The sequence below is a fragment of the Bidens hawaiensis genome, unplaced genomic scaffold (genome assembly GCF_021521415.1).
Source record: "Bidens hawaiensis isolate Kalapana, Puna unplaced genomic scaffold, B.hawaiensis_p1.1 tig00058949_1, whole genome shotgun sequence".
NCBI lineage: Eukaryota > Viridiplantae > Streptophyta > Magnoliopsida > Asterales > Asteraceae > Bidens > Bidens hawaiensis.
In genome coordinates, this window is record NW_027500614.1 from 1 (window position 1) to 21,906 (window position 21,906).

General features: G+C 38.0%; 1 protein-coding gene across 1 annotated transcript; it reads right to left on the bottom strand.

The window, feature by feature from the left end:
• Nucleotides 1–20,922: 20,922 nt before the first annotated feature.
• LOC143602453 (uncharacterized) lies at nucleotides 20,923–21,561 on the bottom strand. The gene has a single exon (XM_077079550.1). The coding sequence runs from the start codon at nucleotides 21,517–21,519 to the stop codon at nucleotides 20,929–20,931; it is 591 nt and encodes a 196-aa protein (XP_076935665.1). The 5' UTR covers nucleotides 21,520–21,561; the 3' UTR covers nucleotides 20,923–20,928.
• Nucleotides 21,562–21,906: the final 345 nt, after the last annotated feature.

Here is a 21,906-nt window from a genome sequence, read left to right on the forward strand (position 1 = left end):
AAAAGGGGCTCGTAAAAACTCACTTTCTTGTGAGCAAAGATGTACTACGGTGCACGGCTACTGGTACAGATCTGTAATACGATCCTCAAATCGTTACTACACAATTTCTATCAATATAACTTAAATTCGTGTTAACCGGTACGTCCGGGGACACTGTTAACCCAGTACCGTACACGATCCGGGGACCATGTTAACCCCGATACACTTCTCAGGACTTAGATTGTGATATCACTTAGAGTTCCTTAGTCAAAACTACCATTAGTTTGTTTTCTCGTTTTGCGTGCCTAGCACGGTTATTCGTCTTTATGTTTTCAAAAGATGAGTTTGGCCACATACGACCCGAAAATAGTTGTTATTGATATTTTAATTAAAGTGGTGAAATTAGAGCTCGGTTAGACACCCCGTTTGGCCGCGGGGCCCGTTTCCGCCTTTAATACACCGGAAACGGTTAAGTCGGGTAAAATTACCCAAATCATCCGAATTATTTTCGGATGATTTATTTTTACTTGATTAACTTAGTTTCATAAAAATCATCCATTTTTAAGGTTTTCAAACACCAGTCAGCTCGCTTAGGCGAACTTCGCCGGTTTACTCGTTTTAAGCTTTAAAAGTTTGTTTTTAAGTTCCATTTAGCACAAATAAATATCCGTTTAGTCTCGGACCTTGAAATTTTGTACAAACCATATTTTGACAGTAAGGAATTTTATAAAATTTTTCCAGAATTAATTTTTATATCTAAAATTTATTTAACCATTTTTAAACGTCATTTAAACACCAAGTATGTCGAAAATACCAAACGACCTTCGAAAAATCCCAAATTTTTCTGGGATGACCCCTGTCACCCAAATAGTTCCCTGTAATTTTTCCAGAACCAAAAACTCATTTTTTCATGCCATTTTTACCAAAACCGAGCTAGAAATCCCTAGAACTCGTTTTACCGAAAAGCCTACTTAGACTTCTCCAATGAGCCTGAAATTTTGTGTGTGACTTTTATATGTTATAAAAAGCTTATCTTAAATTTTCCAGAATTTTTCATGATGTTTAGCTATTTTTCACCATTTTTGGCCAAAACCGAGCATTAAATTCACCAAATATTCATCCTTTATCCAAAAAATACCAAAAATTCACAGATCTCATATTTTCATGTGTAGATCATCTCTGTGAAATTTGGTGACCCAACTCTAGGTCTATCACAATCTGTCCAAATTATCTAAATCATACGAAAACCGAACTACCTTGTGTTTTCTAGCGTTAGATCGCAAAGATCTTGGTTTCTAGCCTTTGCTAGCCACTAGATACAACACCTACAAGCACAACAACACCACACCAAGCAAGTTATACCCACAATCAAGCCATTTCTTTCATGGTTTCGATTAAAACATCAAAACAAAGATTTTGACCGTAAAAATTCGTTTTTGACTCTTTTAACTACTTTCTTGGACCAAGATCCTTTGTATAATTTGTATACATCACTTGATCCTCCAAGAATCGGTTTCATCTCGGGTTTTCACCCATTTTTCATTTGAAACCTCATTTTCTCAAGATTTGGAATTAAAAACCAAAATTAAACCATGACAACAAGTTTATACCTTGTGATTCTTGCTTAAAAAGTTGAGTTTTTGGATGAGAAGTTGAGAGAAAATGATGGAGTTTATGTTTGGATGCTCAAAAAAAGAAATGAAGGCCAAGGGGATTACCCCTTGGTCCGATCGGTTTGGTTATAGGGTGTGGGGTGGGGCCCACACCTTCAATACTAGCCACACATTCAGATTACGCAATCTGGATAATGTTGTGGATAATCTGGTTCAATTCGTTTTTCGGTTAAACGTTTAATTCCGCTCAAAACGAGGCCAAAACGGTCGTTTTTCGGCTTAAAATTTAAATTTATATAAAACCGATTTAAAGACTTTAAAAACTTAAACCATGACATTTGTTGACTCAACACATCATATTGTCGGTAATTGTGCATCTTTTTCGGCTTGATCGATCGTCTCTTGCTTGGTTTGATGTTAAAGGTTTCGTTTATCGTACCGACGTACTAATAAATCGAGATCCTTTTTCTGTGCTATAATTCACTTATCCCGAAGCTTTAATACTTCGTAAACATCACTAAACATTATATATTTCGTCTATATTGTAATTCCCGATTCGTTCGGGTTTCAATAGCCGTTCATCGATTAATCGTAATTTCAATACGACTAGCTGTATATTCGAGTATAATTCTTACTGTAAATCTTATATACTCGTATAAACACATTATAATTCATATATTCAGTATTGAATAACACGTAAATAGTATATTCCGGCTAGGGTATACCTGAATTTGCCGGAATCGTTACATTCTCCCCCCGTTACGAAAATTTCGTCCTCGAAATTTTACGCGTCAACTACTTCCTTTTGCGGAAATAGGTGAGGATATTTCTTCCGAAATTCGTCCTTTCATTCCCATGTATATTCTGGGCCTCGTTGCGAATTCCATCTAACTTTGACCAACGAGATCTTATTGTGTCTAAGTTGCTTGATTTTCCCGTCCACTATTTCTATGGGTTCCTCTACAATGTTGAGCTTATCACTTAATTGAACCCCCTCTAAAGGTAACACCGATGTTTCATCCAACAGACACCTTTTCAGGTTCGACACGTGAAACACGTTGTGAACTGCACTCAGTTCATCAGGCAGTTCTAATCGGTATGCTACGGGACCGATTTTTGCAGTAATGTCGAATGGTCCAATGTATCTAGGGGCTAACTTCCCCGCCTTTCCAAATCTAACCACACCCTTCCACGGTGATACTTTCAAATACACTTTATCACCTTTCTCGAATGATAACGGTTTTCTACGGGTATCGGCATAACTCTTCTGCCGATCCCGCGCGGCCTTCAGATTGTTTTTAATTTCAAGGATTTTGCTGGTCGTTTCCTGGACCAGATCTGATCTAATAACCTGTGTGTCGCCCACTTCAGTTCAGCAGAGTGGTGATCAGCATTTCCGACCATACAATGCTTCGTAAGGCGCTGTCTTTATACTGCTATGGTAACTATTATTATAGGAAAATTCAACGACTGGGAGATGTTGATCCCAATTTCCCTTAAAATCCAGTACGCATGCACGAAGCAAATCCTCCAGTGTTTGGATGGTCCTCTCAGACTGACCATCGGTCTGAGGGTGGTAAGCTGTGCTTAGATCAATACGCGTTCCCAACGCTTCTTGGACAGCGTTCCAAAGGTTGGAGGTGAAATGGCTATCTCGATCAGAAATGATCGAGATGGGTATACCATGACGAGACACAATTTCATTTATATAAATCTGCGCAAGCCTCTCAGTGTTATAATTATTCCTAATCGGAATAAAATGTGCCGATTTGGTTAATCGATCCACGATTACCCAAATTGCATCATGTCCTCGGGACGTCTTGGGGAGGTGTGTCACAAAATCCATTGTGATCTGCTCCCACTTCCATTCAGGAATTTCCGGTTGTTGTAACATTCCCGAGGGTTTCTGGTGTTCCGCCTTAACCCTCGCACAAGTCATACACTTACTGACGTACGTGGCTATATCCTTTTTCATACCCGGCCACCAGTAGAATTCTTTCACATCCTTGTACATCTTATCCGAACCCGGATGTATGGAATATTTCGATTTATGCGCTTCGTTCATGATCAATTCACGAAGGTCATGGAGGGTCGGGATCCAAATCCGATTTTTGAAATAGAGAATTTCGTCCACGCGCTGTTCGAAATTCTTCTCGTTACCGTAAAGTCCATCTTTTTCCATTTGTTCCTCTTTCAACGCCTCGCGTTGAGCGACTTGAATCAAATCTGAAAGGTTAGACTAGACAATCATCCCTAGCGCTCGCACACGCAATGGTTTAACTCGATCTTTCCTACTCAGGGCATCGGCTACAACGTTAGCCTTGCCGGGGTGATAACGGATGTCACAGTCATAGTCGCTTAACAACTCGACCCATCTTCGTTGCCTCATATTCAGTTCTTTCTGATCGAATATGTGTTGCAAACTTTTATGATCGGTGAAGATGGTGCACTTTGTACCGTAGAGATAATGTCTCCATATTTTAAGTGCAAAGATAACTGCTCCCAGTTCTAAGTCATGAGTGGTGTAGTTTTTCTCGTGTATTTTTAACTGTCGAGAAGCATAGGCTATAACCTTACTATTTTGCATCAACACGCATCCTAACCCTCTCCGGGATGCGTCACAATACACGACAAAACCATCGTCTCCGTCGGGGAGACTTAAGATTGGCGCTTGGCACAATCTTTGTTTTAGCGTTTGAAACGCCGTTTCCTGCTCTTCACCCCATTCATACTTCCGATCCTTTTGAGTTAGGAGGGTTAAAGGTTGGGCGATGCTGGAAAAGTTCTCTATAAATCGACGATAGTATCCAGCTAAACCTAAGAATTGGCGGATTTCCTTTGGTGATTTAAGCGCTTGCCAATTCTTAACTGCTTCAACCTTACTTGGATCAACGTGTATTCGTTGGTGATTTATAACGTGACCAAGGAATTGCACTTCTTGTAACCAGAAGTTACACTTAGAAAATTTTGCATACAACTTCTCCTGATTTAGAAGCTCTAAAATTAATCTTAAGTGTTGCTCGTGCTCTTCTTTACTCTTCGAGTATATCAAAATGTCGTCAATAAACACGATGACGAATTTTTCGAGGTAGGGTTTACAGACTCGATTCATGAGATCCATGAACACTGCTGGCGCATTTGTTAGCCCAAAAGGCATAACTAAGAACTCGTAATGACCGTAGCGAGTCCGGAATGCGGTTTTCGGGATATCCTCCTCCTGAATTCTAACCTGATGGTATCCCGATCTAAGATCTATTTTTGAGAAGTAGCTAGCACCTTGTAGTTGGTCGAACAGATCATCGATTCGGGGGAGAGGATACCTATTTTTGATTGTCAACTTGTTCAATTCCCTGTAATCAATGCACATTCTAAGGCTTCCGTCCTTTTTTTTCACGAATAGTACCGGTGCACCCCACGGGGAATAACTAGGACGTATAAATCCTTTATCCAATAATTCTTGCAACTGGTTGGATAACTCTTGCATCTCGGATGGTGCAAGTCGGTAGGGCGCCTTAGCAATAGGGCCAGCTTGAGGTAATAAGTCGATTCTGAATTCTACCTGTCGGGTTGGCGGTAATCCAGGAAGTTCCTCTGGGAAAACTTGTGGAAATTCGCGTACCACTGGAATATCGTCCACCCGTTTTTCCTCAGGATCCGTGGCCGTCAAGCTCGCTAGATACGCCACGCATCCCTGGCGTATATATTTTAACACCTTGAGGTGGGATATAAACGGTATTATATTGCCCGACTTCTCACCCTGCACTAATACCTCTTCGTCATCCGACACCCGGATCTTGACGATTTTCTTTTCACAGTTTATTTCTGCCTTGTTACGTGCTAACCAATCCATTCCCACTATCACGTCGAAACTACCCAATTCTACTGGTAACAAGTCAATCAGAAAGGGTTGATCGTTCAGAATAAAAGGGCAATTCCGAACTATCCGATTAACTATCATGGTTTTACTGTTAGCGACTTCTACGGTGTAAGGTTCTATAGTTTCACTAATCGGCCGGTTTGCTATCGACAGGAATTTAACGGAGACGAAACTTCTATCGGCGCCTGTATCAAATAATACAGAAGCGTAATGATCAGAGACGAGGAATGTACCTGTCACTACGCTGGGGTCCTGGCGTGCCTCGTTCGCCCCCATCACGAATGCTCGGCCTCGCGCCGGATTGGACGACGATGCTGACCCGAGGGTTGCCTCCCGTTTCCTCCCTGGTTCAGTTTCGGACAGTGTCTTTTGAAGTGATCCGTGCTGCCGCATTCATAGCAAGCACGGCTGGTGGTCACCATTTGGTTTCCTTGCGGGTTCTGCTGTCGGGCTGGTTGAGTCTTAAATGGCTGCGCACAGATAGGTTGTGGTTGTCGGTTCAGGTTGTTCAGATTTGTCTTACAATTTGGTGCGTAGTGTCCAATCCTGCCACACCGGTGGCACACCACCTCTTTGCACACGCCACCATGGTGGTAACCACATTTCCCACACTTAGGAAACGTTCCTTTCTTCGGTTCTTTCCTTCCGCCCGAACTAGTCATGGCGTAGTTCTGGGCACTGGGTCTAGCACGTTTACCTTGCTGCTTTTCCTGGGTCCTATGGTCATGTGAACTCCGCTTCCCCCCAGCGGACTCTCCTGCCACCTTCAGTGGCCCGCTTCTTACGAAATCATACGTGACGATACCAGCTTGCGTCACCGCACCCTCATACGTCTGGTGTCCCCCAGAATTGACTATACTCCTTACTACTGGAGTTAGTCCCCAAATATAACGCTCCACCCTCTTCGACTCTGGGGTGACCATCCATGGTACCAATCGCGCCAACTCATTAAACCGGTTCGTATAACCCAAGTGGTCCGCCCCCTGCATCTCCAGATTCCACAATTCATTTTCTAATTTCTGCAATTCGTTTCTCGGGCAGAAATGTTCCAATACAAGAGCCCTGAGCTCTGTCCAGGTCATGCGGTTTGTCGTCGCCTGACCGCGAGTCTGCACTATGGTGTTCCACCATGTCACGGCATGGTCCGTGAGTGTGCAGGTGGCGTACTTAACGACACAATCCTCGGGGCAGTTGCTGATGTTCACAACGGATTCTATTTTCTCGATCCATTTAACTAACCCATTTGGTCCTTCAGACCCGCTAAACTCTAGAGATTTGCACAACATAAAGTCTTTGATCGAACATCCCCTGGATGCAGGAATCATTTCAGTACGGTTCGTCTCTACAGTAGGTATAGGGCCATTACTGTCTGTAGCGACCACCGTAGGCGGTGCGTCATTACTCGGAATCGTGTTATCGTTTTGTGGAGGATTAGCATTTTGTTCCCCGTTATTATTGGTGGTCGTTTGATTGCTCGGAGGGGTTGGATTGGTCGAATTGTTAATACTGGCGGCGATGCGCGATACTATATCCGGTATCGCCGCCTCCAACCGGCGAGCAATCAGACGGCTCACGTCCACTTCCGACAATTGGGCTGAACGTTTTGGTGCCATTCTACACAACATCAAGAAAATATATATAATCAATACAAGTTCCAATCATAAAACATAACAAACATTCCATTCATTAATAAACGTTAGTACATGTTACACAAACATCCGTTCATATTACTTTCCTCTCACTATTACATTAGTTGAGTTTTCATACGTAGGGCCTATGTCGGCATCATCTCGACATAACCCGCAACGGGTCAGTGCTTGAATGATACCCAAAAGTATCTATACTGATATGCCCCAAAAGAGACCCCCCCTAAGGGCCAGTGGTTGTATTATAACTAAACAAGATTCACTCCATGTTAGCATCACCACTAACTGCTTACACAGAGTATCAAAAAGCGGTCCCTGTCTATTCCCATCCCAACACAACTAAACACGGTGGTAAACCAACCCCACCAATATCGCCACCAACACCACCAACACGACCATCATAACCCGGACCCGCATCTCCATTCGGCCGATCATCCATTGGGAGTATGAGCACTCCCTCTTCAGCTGGGCAATCGCATACTGGTGGTCCAGTATGCAGTCCCCGAGGTACATCCTTCTCTGGACTCCCACCGTCAGGGCGGCGGAGTGCTCATTCACCTGTTCGGTGAGCACTCGTAGCCAGGCCGCCGCGTCCCGTTCCTGTCTCGGAAGACCCCACACAGGTGGTCGCAGGCTCGGGCTGAGAGCGGGAGGACTCGCCCCTGCGGGTAGCAGGTCTGGGTGGGGGCGAGGTAGGTCGGACATGTGGGATACTGATCCGCGCCATGAGGCGGGGTCCGAATCCGGGGGGTGCAGGGGCGGCCTGTGGTGCGGACGGGCTAGGGGATCTGGCAATCCTAGCTGGGGAGGACTGGCCGGAACTCCTAAGGCTAGCCTCGCTAGGCTCTGTGCTAGATGCTACGAGTGGGCTCCCAGAGTCCCCGGAGCTGACCTCCTCCGGGTCCTCCTCAATCGACAAACTAGGAGTTCTTGACATTTTACCTGCACACAAGTTAACAAACATATAGTTCTTTCCATAGTGTAAATCATAATCAAATTAAAATACACTTACTTATACAACTTGACCACATAACAATATTATCACATATTTGCACGTATGTTGCCAATTTTACCTATTAAAGTCTCCCGTGACTTTCCCTGAATTCCCTCGTGCAGACAAGTCTGTTATTATGTTCCGAACCATAATAACCCACTTGTCCATCCAAGTTCATCCCGTTCTCGTCACAATAAATTGTTAGTTGATATTCAGATCCTATAATACTTGAGCTACTGGTTATATTTTAGGTATCTTTTAAAGACATCCTAATTCTTTATAACCAATGGCTCTGATACCAAGTTCTGTAACACCCCGTAACCGCAGCGGAAACGTACACGGGATGCAACAGACACATCTGATATCAACAGCATTGTTTATAAAGAAAACACCACTACATTAATTTAAACGTATTACATTGTTCTGAATTTCATAACCATCTAAGCGTTATCACATAAGTGTTACCGATAGTACATTAACATATTTAATGCAAAATATAGATCTCTAGACTTCCACAAAATAGCACACAGCAATGAACACATATCACTCATTCCAATTTGAGTGTACCTAGAAAGCATGTAAAGAAAACGGGTCAACTACGAATAGTTGGTGAGTTTCACTAATTTAAATAAACCATAACAAATCATTATAATAATCATAAATAAGCGATGTAATTATGCTGAGCCCACAAGTGAGAACTCTGTTAATCCCAAAACATATCGATTAACCTCTGAGAACTCTGTTACCCCAGAATACTTCCAATAACCTCTGGAACTCTGTTACCCCAGAAACACATTTAATAACCTCTGGGAACTCTGTTACCCCAGAAACACATTTAATAACCTCTGGGAACTCGGTTACCCCAGAACACATTTAATAACCTCTGGGAACTCGGTTACCCCAGAACACTGTTTTGGGCCTTACACTGTTAGCAACTAAGACAATTACCATCTTAATTCATTACCGTACGATTCCCGTACAATAAACATTATATAAATACGTTCATTTCCATGCGATCGGCATGTACTTAAACACTTTGATAAAAAACATGCTTTCCGCCCCGGGAAAATATTTAAAACAGTTCAGTAAAAGGGGCTCGTGAAAACTCACCTTCTTGTGAGCAAAGATGTACTACGGTGCACGGCTACTGGTACAGATCTGTAATACGATCCTCAAATCGTTACTACACAATTTCTATCAATATAACTTAAATTCGTGTTAACCGGTACGTCCGGGGACACTGTTAACCCAGTACCGTACACGATCCGGGGACCATGTTAACCCCGATACACTTCTCAGGACTTAGATTGTGATATCACTTAGAGTTCCTTAGTCAAAACTACCATTAGTTTGTTTTCTCGTTTTGCGTGCCTAGCACGGTTATTCGTCTTTATGATTTCAAAAGATGAGTTTGGCCACATACGACCCGAAAATAGTTGTTATTGATATTTTAATTAAAGTGGTGAAATTAGAGCTCGGTTAGACACCCCGTTTGACCGCGGGGCCCGTTTCCGCCTTTAATACACCGGAAACGGTTAAGTCGGGTAAAATTACCCAAATCATCCGAATTATTTTCGGATGATTTATTTTTACTTGATTAACTTAGTTTCATAAAAATCATCCATTTTTAAGGTTTTCAAACACCAGTCAGCTCGCTTAGGCGAACTTCGCCGGTTTACTCGTTTTAAGCTTTAAAAGTTTGTTTTTAAGTTCCATTTAGCACAAATAAATATCCGTTTAGTCTCGGACCTTGAAATTTTGTACAAACCATATTTTGACAGTAAGGAATTTTATAAAATTTTTCCAGAATTAATTTTTATATCTAAAATTTATTTAACCATTTTTAAACGTCATTTAAACACCAAGTATGTCGAAAATACCAAACGACCTTCGAAAAATCCCAAATTTTTCTGGGATGACCCCTGTCACCCAAATAGTTCCCTGTAATTTTTCCAGAACCAAAAACGCATTTTTTCATGCCATTTTTACCAAAACCGAGCTAGAAATCCCTAGAACTCGTTTTACCGAAAAGCCTACTTAGACTTCTCCAATGAGCCTGAAATTTTGTGTGTGACTTTTATATGTTATAAAAAGCTTATCTTAAATTTTCCAGAATTTTTCATGATGTTTAGCTATTTTTCACCATTTTTGGCCAAAACCGAGCATTAAATTCACCAAATATTCATCCTTTATCCAAAAAATACCAAAAATTCACAGATCTCATATTTTCATGTGTAGATCATCTCTGTGAAATTTGGTGACCCAACTCTAGGTCTATCACAATCTGTCCAAATTATCTAAATCATACGAAAACCGAACTACCTTGTGTTTTCTAGCGTTAGATCGCAAAGATCTTGGTTTCTAGCCTTTGCTAGCCACTAGATACAACACCTACAAGCACAACAACACCACACCAAGCAAGTTATACCCACAATCAAGCCATTTCTTTCATGGTTTCGATTAAAACATCAAAACAAAGATTTTGACCGTAAAAATTCGTTTTTGACTCTTTTAACTACTTTCTTGGACCAAGATCCTTTGTATAATTTGTATACATCACTTGATCCTCCAAGAATCGGTTTCATCTCGGGTTTTCACCCATTTTTCATTTGAAACCTCATTTTCTCAAGATTTAGAATTAAAAACCAAGATTAAACCATGACAACAAGTTTATACCTTGTGATTCTTGCTTAAAAAGTTGAGTTTTTGGAGGAGAAGTTGAGAGAAAATGATGGAGTTTATGTTTGGATGCTCAAAAAAAGAAATGAAGGCCAAGGGGATTACCCCTTGGTCCGATCGGTTTGGTTATAGGGTGTGGGGTGGGGCCCACACCTTCAATACTAGCCACACATTCAGATTACGCAATCTGGATAATGTTGTGGATAATCTGGTTCAATTCGTTTTTTCGGTTAAACGTTTAATTCCGCTCAAAACGAGGCCAAAACGGTCGTTTTTCGGCTTAAAATTTAAATTTATATAAAACCGATTTAAAGACTTTAAAAACTTAAACCATGACATTTGTTGACTCAACACATCATATTGTCGGTAATTGTGCATCTTTTTCGGCTTGATCAATCGTCTCTTGCTTGGTTTGATGTTAAAGGTTTCGTTTATCGTACCGATGTACTAATAAATCGAAATCCTTTTTCTGTGCTATAATTCACTTATCCCGAAGCTTTAATACTTCGTAAACATCACTAAACATTATATATTTCGTCTATACTGTAATTCCCGATTTGTTCGGGTTTCAATAGCCGTTCATCGATTAATCGTAATTTCAATACGACTAGCTGTATATTCGAGTATAATTCTTACTGTAAATCTTATATACTCGTATAAACACATTATAATTCATATATTCAGTATTGAATAACACGTAAATAGTATATTCCGGCTAGGGTATACCTGAAGTTGCCGGAATCGTTACATTCACCTTCTTGTTTTCCTCAACTGCAAGTTGCTGTTTTTTCCATTCATTTTTTCTTTTTTCCTTTGTCTCTATTTCGTTTCCCTTCTTTTTTTCTTTTTCCTTCTTTTCTTCTTCTTCATCATTATGATCTCGTAGCCGCTTTTTGGTTTTCTTACTTATAAGATCTGGTAATGGTTTTTCAGTTGGTTTCTTCGCTGCTTTTTCCTAAAAAAATAATAAATAAATAATTTCACTTTCGACTTGAACTTTACAAGTAACCCGGCCCGAGTAACCTGAAAACCGATCCAGGTGACCCGATTAACAATTTAACACCCCCCACATATGCATTAAATGTACGTAAATAATATTACCAAGTCCGATGATTATATCACAAGAGGTCTTGGCCAACTAAGAATGTGTCCAACTCCATCTTTGACTTGAATAATTAGCTCATCTTCTAGTGGAATCGGTAGTAGAAATTCCCCTTTTAAACAACTTTCCATCATTACTTTCATGTTCTCACCTACTTCTCCCCTTATCGTTCCAGTGGCGACTATGTTCGAGGCGACGCCAACCACAAGGAAACACGAATTATCCTACAAATATATAGTTAGATTTGGTGAAAACTAACTAAAGAATGTTAAAAAGGTAAAACTGATTTTTATACAACAGGTTGCGATATTTATATACAACAGGCTGCAACATTTTTATACAAACAGTTATATATAAAACTGATTGGCCTGCAATATATATATATATATATATATATATATATATATATATATATATATATTAATCGGGTTAACTGTCTAGGCTGCTGGGCTGCAATATTTATGTATATATAATCAAGTTTGGTTATTTTGGACTAATCGGGTTCGGTAATTTTATACTAACAATGATTTATAACTTAAAAACTTTCGGGGCTGCAATATATATATATATATATATATACTTTAATCGGGTTCGGTTATTTTGGACTTCAAAACTGTCTGGGCTGCTGGGATGCGATATTTATATATATATAATCTAGTTCGGTTATTTTATACTAACAAAGATTTATAACTTAAAAACTTTCTGGGCTGCAATATATATATATATATATATACTTTAATCGGGATCGCTTATTTTGGACTTCAAAACTGTCTGGGCTGCTGGGATGCGATATTTATATATATATAATCGGGTTCGGTAATTTTATACTAACAATGATTTATAACTTAAAAACTTTCGGGGCTGCAATATATATATATATATATATATACTTTAATCGGGTTCGCTTATTTTGGACTTCAAAACTGTCTGGGCTGCTGGGATGCGATATTTATATATATATATATATATATATAATCTGGTTCGGTTATTTTATACTAACAAAGATTTATAACTTAAAAACTTTCAGGGCTGCAATATATTTATCTATATACTTTAATCGGGTTCGCTTATTTTGGACTTACACAATGATTTATACTAACAATATAAAAAACTTACACATGGTTCTTCTGGTTGTTCGTCTTCAAAGTCTTCATTGTCCCACAATTGGCAACTCCCGGCTTTAGAAGCATAATTCATACCCCTATTCAGTTTATCTACCTCATCTTCAAGTAAACCGAACCGTTGATCCACCTTCTTCTTCTCCATGTCCATGTACTGCTTAACCGTCTTGGGTAGGAAAAAATACCGAGATGGCGTAACGAATTTACCCATCCCACGTACATGGCCACGTTGTTCCTCGGTACCGAGGGCCTGTGTAAGCACATCGTTTTGTCCAAATTTATCCTTTACATCAGATCCTGTTTTTTTTAGCGTATCCTGTAATTGAGATATAAACAAATATATTTTATTATGGCCTAATTCTAGAGTGTATGCAACTATTCAATGTTCTTTGTATTATATCAGCGAATTTAGAAGCAAGAACAACACAAAACTAACATAAGAAGATACAACTATCCATCATGTAAGAACTTACAATTCTATCAACAATTTCTTGGACATTTGAATCGAAACCTCCGGTTTTCCGCTCTCTTGCTTTTTTCCACCACAATGATCTTTCAATCTCTTCTTCCTCCATTCCAGTTTCTTGCATCTAAACAACAAAAGTGGACTAACATACATAAGAAAATACAAGTAAACTAGTCAATTATTTTAAAACATACAATCTCATCAGCGAGTCCAGCATATCCTTTTTTGCTTAAACGATGATTGTATATATATTCTTTGCACGCACTTCTTTACCTTTCTTACTTTTTTTCTGCATTAGAAACTTTAAGTGTCATTCATGTTTCTAAAACTTAATGCTCTCTGAACAGATACAAACATGAAAAGTTTAACGAACCTGCCACTTTTTTGAAAGTCTTTGAGCGGCAAAATCTTTCCAATGTTCTTTTGTCACGGACGGATACGTAGGAGGCGGATTAAGTAAATTCTCCGAATCAGGTTTATCTTTATGATCCATAATGAACCTCTTGTATAAATGATGCTTGTAGTTTTTCCATTTGTTCCCAATTGACTGGAGAACGTTTTTCTTGCTCTTTTGGTTTATAACTATAAAAATTTTCCTGAAATAGTAAATGCAAACAATATTATTTTCAGCAACAATAAAAAATAATTTGTAGTGTACTTATGATTAGTAGTTAGGATTACCAAAAGTTGCAATCATCCCTTCAAAAAGTTGCAAGTGTTTTTGCTCCTTTTCCAATTGGGACCCCTCTTTTATTGTAACACGCAATAACTTTCCCTTTACTAGGTTTTGAATTTACAGTCGGACCTCTCTGCGATTTGGAACACTCTTCATGATCGGAACTTGAATTCAATTCCATATCACAACAAACAACCTGCTTCAATCTATTCAAACAAAACATTAGTTACATCCACGAATTTAAATAAAAACATATCTGATTAATTTGTAAATTTCATCATAATTTTCATCATAACTAAAATAAAATTAAATACACCCAAGCAATTCAAATAAAACACAACCAAGAACTGAAATAAAAACACAAAATCTAAAGTTTTCATTATCCACAAAATAGTTTAAACTAATATGCCCTCGGCATCCGTGCGTGCACACAAAAAGTCTTCATCAAGGTCTACAAAGGTGGAATCTTGTGTAACATCAACAGTAGACTCAAATTCCAAAATGTCATCAGTTTCATTAGTTACTCCATACTTGTACATCCCATGTGGTGTGAAGCCAACTACAGACAACTTCTCATCTTGTTGATCCTTAACATAAAAAACTTGTCTGGCTTGACTAGCTAATATGAAGCGTTTAGTTTGGTGACCAAGCCTATCAAAGTTAACCACCGTGAAACCAAATTCATCCTTTTTTACTCCACGACTATCAGCCCAGTCACACATGAAAACAGAAATAGTAAACATGTGATAATTAAGATCCCATATCTCCTTTATACGACCAAAGTAAGTAACAGCGCCATACACGGGATTGGAGTCTTTTGCACCAGCAATCTACATTGCATGTGCAACTAAGGATACTCCACTACATTGAGTTGTTCTAGATATGTCTCGAGATGTTGTATGGAATTGATACTCATTTATGGCAAAACCACTATATTTATTAACAGAATGACTAGGCCCTTTGGCCAACCAACGAACATTGTCACTAATGTCTTCCCCGTTAGCTAAACGTCTTTCAACCTATTGGAAAAAGAATTAAGATAATTCAAAAAAAATTATTAAAAAAAATATTGTATTTCTAAAAAACTTATTTAAAAATACACCTCGTTCTTAAGCCAACTAACAAAAGTTCGAGTGTGTTGGTTCTGTAACCATGTACTATTTCGAGATAAACGAGGGTTGAGATCCTTCAATTCCAACATATGTTTCCTAAATCATAGAAGTTTGAAGAAATTTAATGTATTAGATAAAGAAGCCATAAATAAAATATAAAATACTATTATATGTAATTCTTACTCTATATATGGCTCCACAGTGTTTCGTAATACATAAAGATGAGCTTGATCAAGCAAATTAGTATCCACAACGTCGATTGTAGCCCGCGATAAAGGCTTGCTAGTGCGGGTCCTTTCATCAATACGCTCATAGGGGTTGCCAATTGATTTCATTTTTTTAAGTCGTTCGAGAAAAATTCTAAGGTTTCCTCTGCCACATAACATTCTGCAATGCAAAATAGTTTAAACTATTTCGTACATACCCTTTGAGTGTTTTCATGTATCTCTCAAAGGGATACATCCACCTAAAATGAATCGGGCCACATAACCTCACCTCTCGAACTAAATGCACCATCAAGTGAATCATGACATCAAAACATGAAGGTGGAAAATACTTCTCTAACAAACACAAGGTTAATACGATGTCACTTTGCAATTTACTTAGCTTACTAACGTCAACAACTTTACTACACAACCTGTTGAAAAAATGACACAAACTTATGATTGTTTTCCTCACTTTCTCATGTAACACCCCTTTAATTGCAAAGGGAAGAAGTTGTTGCATTAGTACATGACAGTTATTAGATTTCAAACCGTTCATCTTTGAACCATCATCGGACACGAAATTCTTGAAATTAGAGCAATACCCATCTGGCACTTTTATGTTAGACAAAGTATCATAAAATAAATGTTTCTCCAAGGCATTTAATGTGTAGCATGCAGGCGGAAGAAAAAATCAATTCCCATTCGGTTGAGTTTGTAACTCAGGCTTAATTCCCAACTCCTCAAGATCTTGTCGTGCGTGAAACCCATCCTTCGTCTTGTGAGGCAAATTCAACAACCTCCCATAAACGCTCTCACACACATTTTTTTCTATGTGCATAGCATCTAACTGATGACGAACAAACAACTTCTTCCAATATTCAAGTTCAAAAAAAATTGATTTTTTATGCCATAATTTAGTTCTCTCATCGATAATTTCTTTTTCCTTCTTTGATATTTTCTCCTTTGGTGTTTTCTTCTTTCGCACTTTTTTTTTGGCATTTTCTTTTTTGACGTTTCCTTCATTTCCCTCTTTGACTTTTTCTTCTTACCCCATCTATTCTCAAACCCCGCCAGATAGTCGTAAACTTCTTCACCTGATAATGGGTTTTTTATAACATCCCTCTCTTGTTGATTGTTAAAATCTTTTTTTTCTTTTACGAAAGGATGATCAAGTGGGAGAAATTTTCTATGGCCAAGAAAACATACTTTTCTAGACTTCGGCAACCATTGTGAAGAAGTATTCTCTGAACATATTGGACAAACATGATAACCTTTGCTAACGCACCCCGAATGATTACCATATGCGGGAAAGTCATTTATGGTCCAAAGTAATACTGCTCTTAGATTGAAGTATTCTTTCTTATAAGCATCAAATGTATTAATGCATGTTTCCCACAAGAGTTTTAGATCTTCTATCAATGGTGCCAAGTAGACATCAATATTGTTACCAGGTTGGTTTGGCCCTGATATCAATAGAGTCAATATCATTAATTTTCTTGACATGCACAAATAAGTGGGTAGATTATACGTCATTAGAATAACGGGCCAACAACTATATTTGGAACTTAACGATTTGTGAGGATTTATACCATCAGCGGACAAGGCTAATCTAATATTCCGATCTTCTTTTCCGGATTCTTTCCACGTCTTGTCAACAATCTTCCAAGCGGGGGAATCACGGGGATGAGTTAGCTTACCGTTATTAACCCGACCTCGTGTGTGCCGAGTTAAGTCATGTGCGATTTCGGGTGATGAAAACATTCTTTGAAATCTAGGGATATGAGGAAAATACCACAAACTTTTGGAGGAAAGTTTTTGGTATTATTCTTCCAACGGGATGCTCCACAAGTTGGACACTGAGAAGCATCCTTATGTTCTTTCCAAAATAATACACAATCGTTTTCACATGCATGAATCTTTTCATATTGTAAACCCACACCTTTTAGCAACTTCTTGGCCTCATATATTGAGCTAGCGATTGTATTATCTAATGGTAAAACATCTTTTAAGGTCCCCAACAATGCATCAAAGCTAGAATCAGACCAGCCATATTAACCCTTTAAATGTTGGAATTTCAATAATCCACTAAGTGCATTATACTTTGAACCTACATAAAGTGGCTTATCACATTCTTCAAGAAGTGATTTTAATGAATCAGGTTCTTGGTCCATGTATGCAAAGGCATCATGTAGCATATCCTTTGTATAATTATAATCACTTGTATAATTATAATTAAAGTCGGAAGGCCTGGAATTATTTTGAAGTTTTTCTCCATGGAAAGACCAAACCTTGTAGTTTTTGTTGAAACCGTGGGCAAACAGATGATAACGGACATCAACAATAGAGTGGTGACACAAATTGATACATTTTACACAAGGACATGGTATCACATTTGATATTGGATTATTGCTTCGCACAAACTCTAAAAAAGCATCCACACCTTCCTCGTATGCATTTGATAATCTATTAGACGAAATCCATGATTTATCGATGCCCATTTGTTTCTACTTTGAGACCATGACAAAAAACGAAATTAAAATTTATTTATATTTACAAGTTTACTTTATAAGTTGATAAGACTGAACAATTGCGTCGGCTCTTGAGTCGATTTCTTTTTAGCTCATACTTTTGCTGCAAGTTTACTTTATATATATTTACAAGTATACTTTATAAATTATATATATTTACATGTCTGCTTTGTAATTTATATATATTTACAAGTCTACTTTACTGCATATTTTTGATATGCTCGCTAATAGTGTCTACCTAAGTATATTTAATATTCCTATAGTTTATTTGGGTCGGCTCTTGGGGTCGATTTCTTTTTAGCTCAAACCCGAATAACCCAACCCGAAACCCGAAAAATTACCCAAAGAACACCCCAACTTCAGATTATGTTTCAGATTATTGTTATATAACACTTCACTAAACTTGTTTTTGGTTTTCGCAAGAAATAATAGTTTAATTTTGTTCACATTATATAACATAGTATTTTTCTTATTTAACAGTGTGATTATTTTCAAACTATATAACACCTCATTAAACCCTAGCCAATTAAAAAACAGAGTAAGGTAAAATTGAAGGAAATTACATCAAATAAGTTGAAATTCTTCAAAAAAATCCTTCAATAGACTCAAAATTCTTGCTTCAATCCTTCAAATATTCCTTCAAAATTCCAGTGGTGGTGTCGGAATCTCGTAGTGGTGATGTTTGTGGCCTGTGGTGGTCGGAATGCCGTGGTGCTGATGGCGTTCTGGTGGTGTTGGCGTCCTTGGTGGTGATGGCCGATGGTGTTTTAGGTTTTGAGAGAACCAGGGTGTGTTTGGCGGTGACGGCCTGACATCATATGTTATATTTTGAGAAGGGTTGGGTTATAATAAGCGTGGGTTTATATTTTGAGGGATTTGATTTATGTTTTTTTGTTTTGAGTGAAGGATGACTCGCATATGTGACACATACTTTTTTTTTTATTTACGACACTAGTTCAATGACACACAAAAATGAGTGTCGTAAATCTTCTAATTTTCAAAAATTGTGACATCATTTTAATGACTTGCACAATTCCGCGTCATAGATCGACGCGTGTCATTGTATGCATGTCAAGGAAAGCCTTTTTTCTGGTAGTGCAAATTGATAGAGAGCAATTCAAGATGGTCAATCTCCGGACAAACCCGTAAAGTGGGTTAGGCTCCAAAAACAAGATGAGAACAAGAAGCCGAAGTTGGAACAATTTTCTGATTAATTTTCTTATTCTTTTTCTCAAACGAGATTGCAATATATAGGAAAACAAATACATAAAGATAAAAAAATGATAATCAATAAGAAAACTTAATTATAATATAGTAAGGAAAGTAAATAAAAGATAAATATAATTAATATATTAAAATATAATTAACTAGTCTGATCCTCCTGTGTTACGGGAGTTTATTCAAGTTTTTGATTTTAATTGTTTTGCTATTTTATGATGATTTATTTTATTTTTAACGTAGTTTTGTTTTAAGCTAATACATATATAATTAGCTTGTTATTATATTTTTTAGTGTTTAGGTTTTTTCAATTGAGATATGTAGGTTTTTATGGATTTTTAACGAACAAATATAAACAAACACGAACATGTTGATTCTTTAAAATGAACAAATATGTACACAAATACTTGTCTAATGAAAAAGGGGACGTTGATGTAGTTGACGATGGTTGGTAGTATCGGAAGTTAACCGGCGATAGAGATGATAGACGAACAACAGAGAACATGTAAAAGAGATAAATTAAATTAAGGTTTAATGATGAAAGTGTTTATCTATAAATGAGATCTTATAACCCATTTGAGGGCTATTAGGGTTTGGTAAGACCCATAACTCGTGAAAAATTTTCTTTGATTATTAAGAGGTTATTTCATAAATAAATGAGATGTTATAACCCGTTTAAGGGTTATCCGGGTTTGGTGAGATCCATGACCCGCAAAAAATAGTATTTGATTATGAAAGAGTTTCACAAAGAATTGAGGTGTTATAACTCAATTTAAGACTATCCGGGTTTGGTGAGACCCGTACCCACGAATTAAAGTCAAATGCATGTGAAATCTCCATTTAGAAATTAAGCAATGTGGTGGCTCTAGAGAATAAGTGGAACAACCTGAGAGCGACACGTAAGATTTCATGGTAGACAATTATATAAATAGTTAGATTGGATATATTAAAGTATAATAATATTGATCGTATCACATGATCATGCCACATGGCGTAAACTGTGTTTGTTGTGGAATGACCTGTGTGTTGTTCGTTTTGTTTTTTTGCTTTATTTCCACTATGGACCATTTTACTTATGTAACTTAAAAAAGAAGGATATTATGTGTCTAATCATGCGAAAGTGCCAATGGGTTGGTTTTTTTGGGAAGTTACAAGGAACCTGAATTCGAATCGAACGCATCAAACTCCTCTATTTCTATTAATCAAATCTTTTATTTGTTCTCAACAACATGAAGACATGGTTTTTTCGATAAAATTTGCAATATTAGTTCTAGCCGTTATACTTGTTGGGTAGATCCTTAGGTATACCTGCTTAGGGAGTTTTAAAATTTGTTATAGATGCCTGATTAGACATTCAAATTAAAAATAGATGATATTGTGCATGAGTAACATTGGAAACCCAATTTTCATTCCCTTTACGTGTGAGAAATTTGAGCCTTCCCTGTGTTTCATGAATTTAGTTATGTTCTCCAAGTCGCCCGAGCTTATCTCATTTTACACATATGCTCGATTATATAGATCAGATGTGTATATGTAGACAGACAAAGTAACACATATATATATAATTCAACCCCTATAAAGTAATTTCCAGATTTGTTTCTTTTACAATTAATTCTTTAACACAACTAGTTTAATTAAAAAGGATTCACACCGTAAACCAAACAAATAAAATGGAATTAGTCACTCAAGCGTGCACTGATCTAGCTTGTTTTCAAATCCAATTCTTTTGAGGAGATGTATATAATGGATTCAGAAGATAACTAGCATTTGATTTTTCTTTTCTCTTTGAAAACAAATCTCCCAGAAGCGGAACAATCGGCTTCTTCTTCTTCTTCTTCTTCACTACTTTCCTCCCTCCACCGCCACTTTTAACCACCGGATCAGCCCAACCAGCTGCCGGAGCTTTCTCATCAGCTTTTATGATCTTTAACCTGTCCTTGTGGAGTTCTGCGTTCAAAGATGCCAAAACCGCCTCGGTTTCCGACTCTCTTTCTTTCAGTAACTTCAACTCTTTCTTGGTTTCTTCTAGTTCGGATTCAAGCTTTTTCAGGGAGTTAACGAGTAGCGGTGGTGGTGGTGATCTTTGAGAGGTGTGTGTGGATTTCCATGATGGTGTTTCTTGTTTTGGTAAAGTGAAAGGTGGTTTAGGTGATGGTAAGAAGATTTCACCCGTGAGAAACCGCTCCCCGAATATCTCTACAGCTTCTTTAACCGAGCGGAAAGCGCTGGAGGTGTCTACATTGGCGCTGTAGTCAATAGCCAGTGACGGTGGTAGGTTTTCCGAAAGGGTTTTGGTGTCCATGGTGGTGGAAATGAGGAGTGAGTGAGAGGGTGTTGGTTTATGATGATGACTTTTCTTTGCTTTTACTTCAAATGTTGGTTGGGAGGGCTAGCTAGTTTTGATGGCTAGGGTTTGCTCTTGTTTGAAGGCTGAAAATGGTAATGAAATTGACAAGTTAACAACTTTGACAATTTTGATTTGAAATATCATAACATGTTTGTGATCTCCTAGATATGTTTATGGTACTAGGTTATCATAAGACCATCAAATCCAAATATTCTAGCGGTTGCTTTGTCTTCGTCAAGATGGGTTCAAGGAGTATTTGGTAATTTACAATTATTGTTTTTCTTTGGAAGATGTTCTTCATGTTTTTCGAATGCTTTAACTGTTTGAAACTTTGAATCTTAT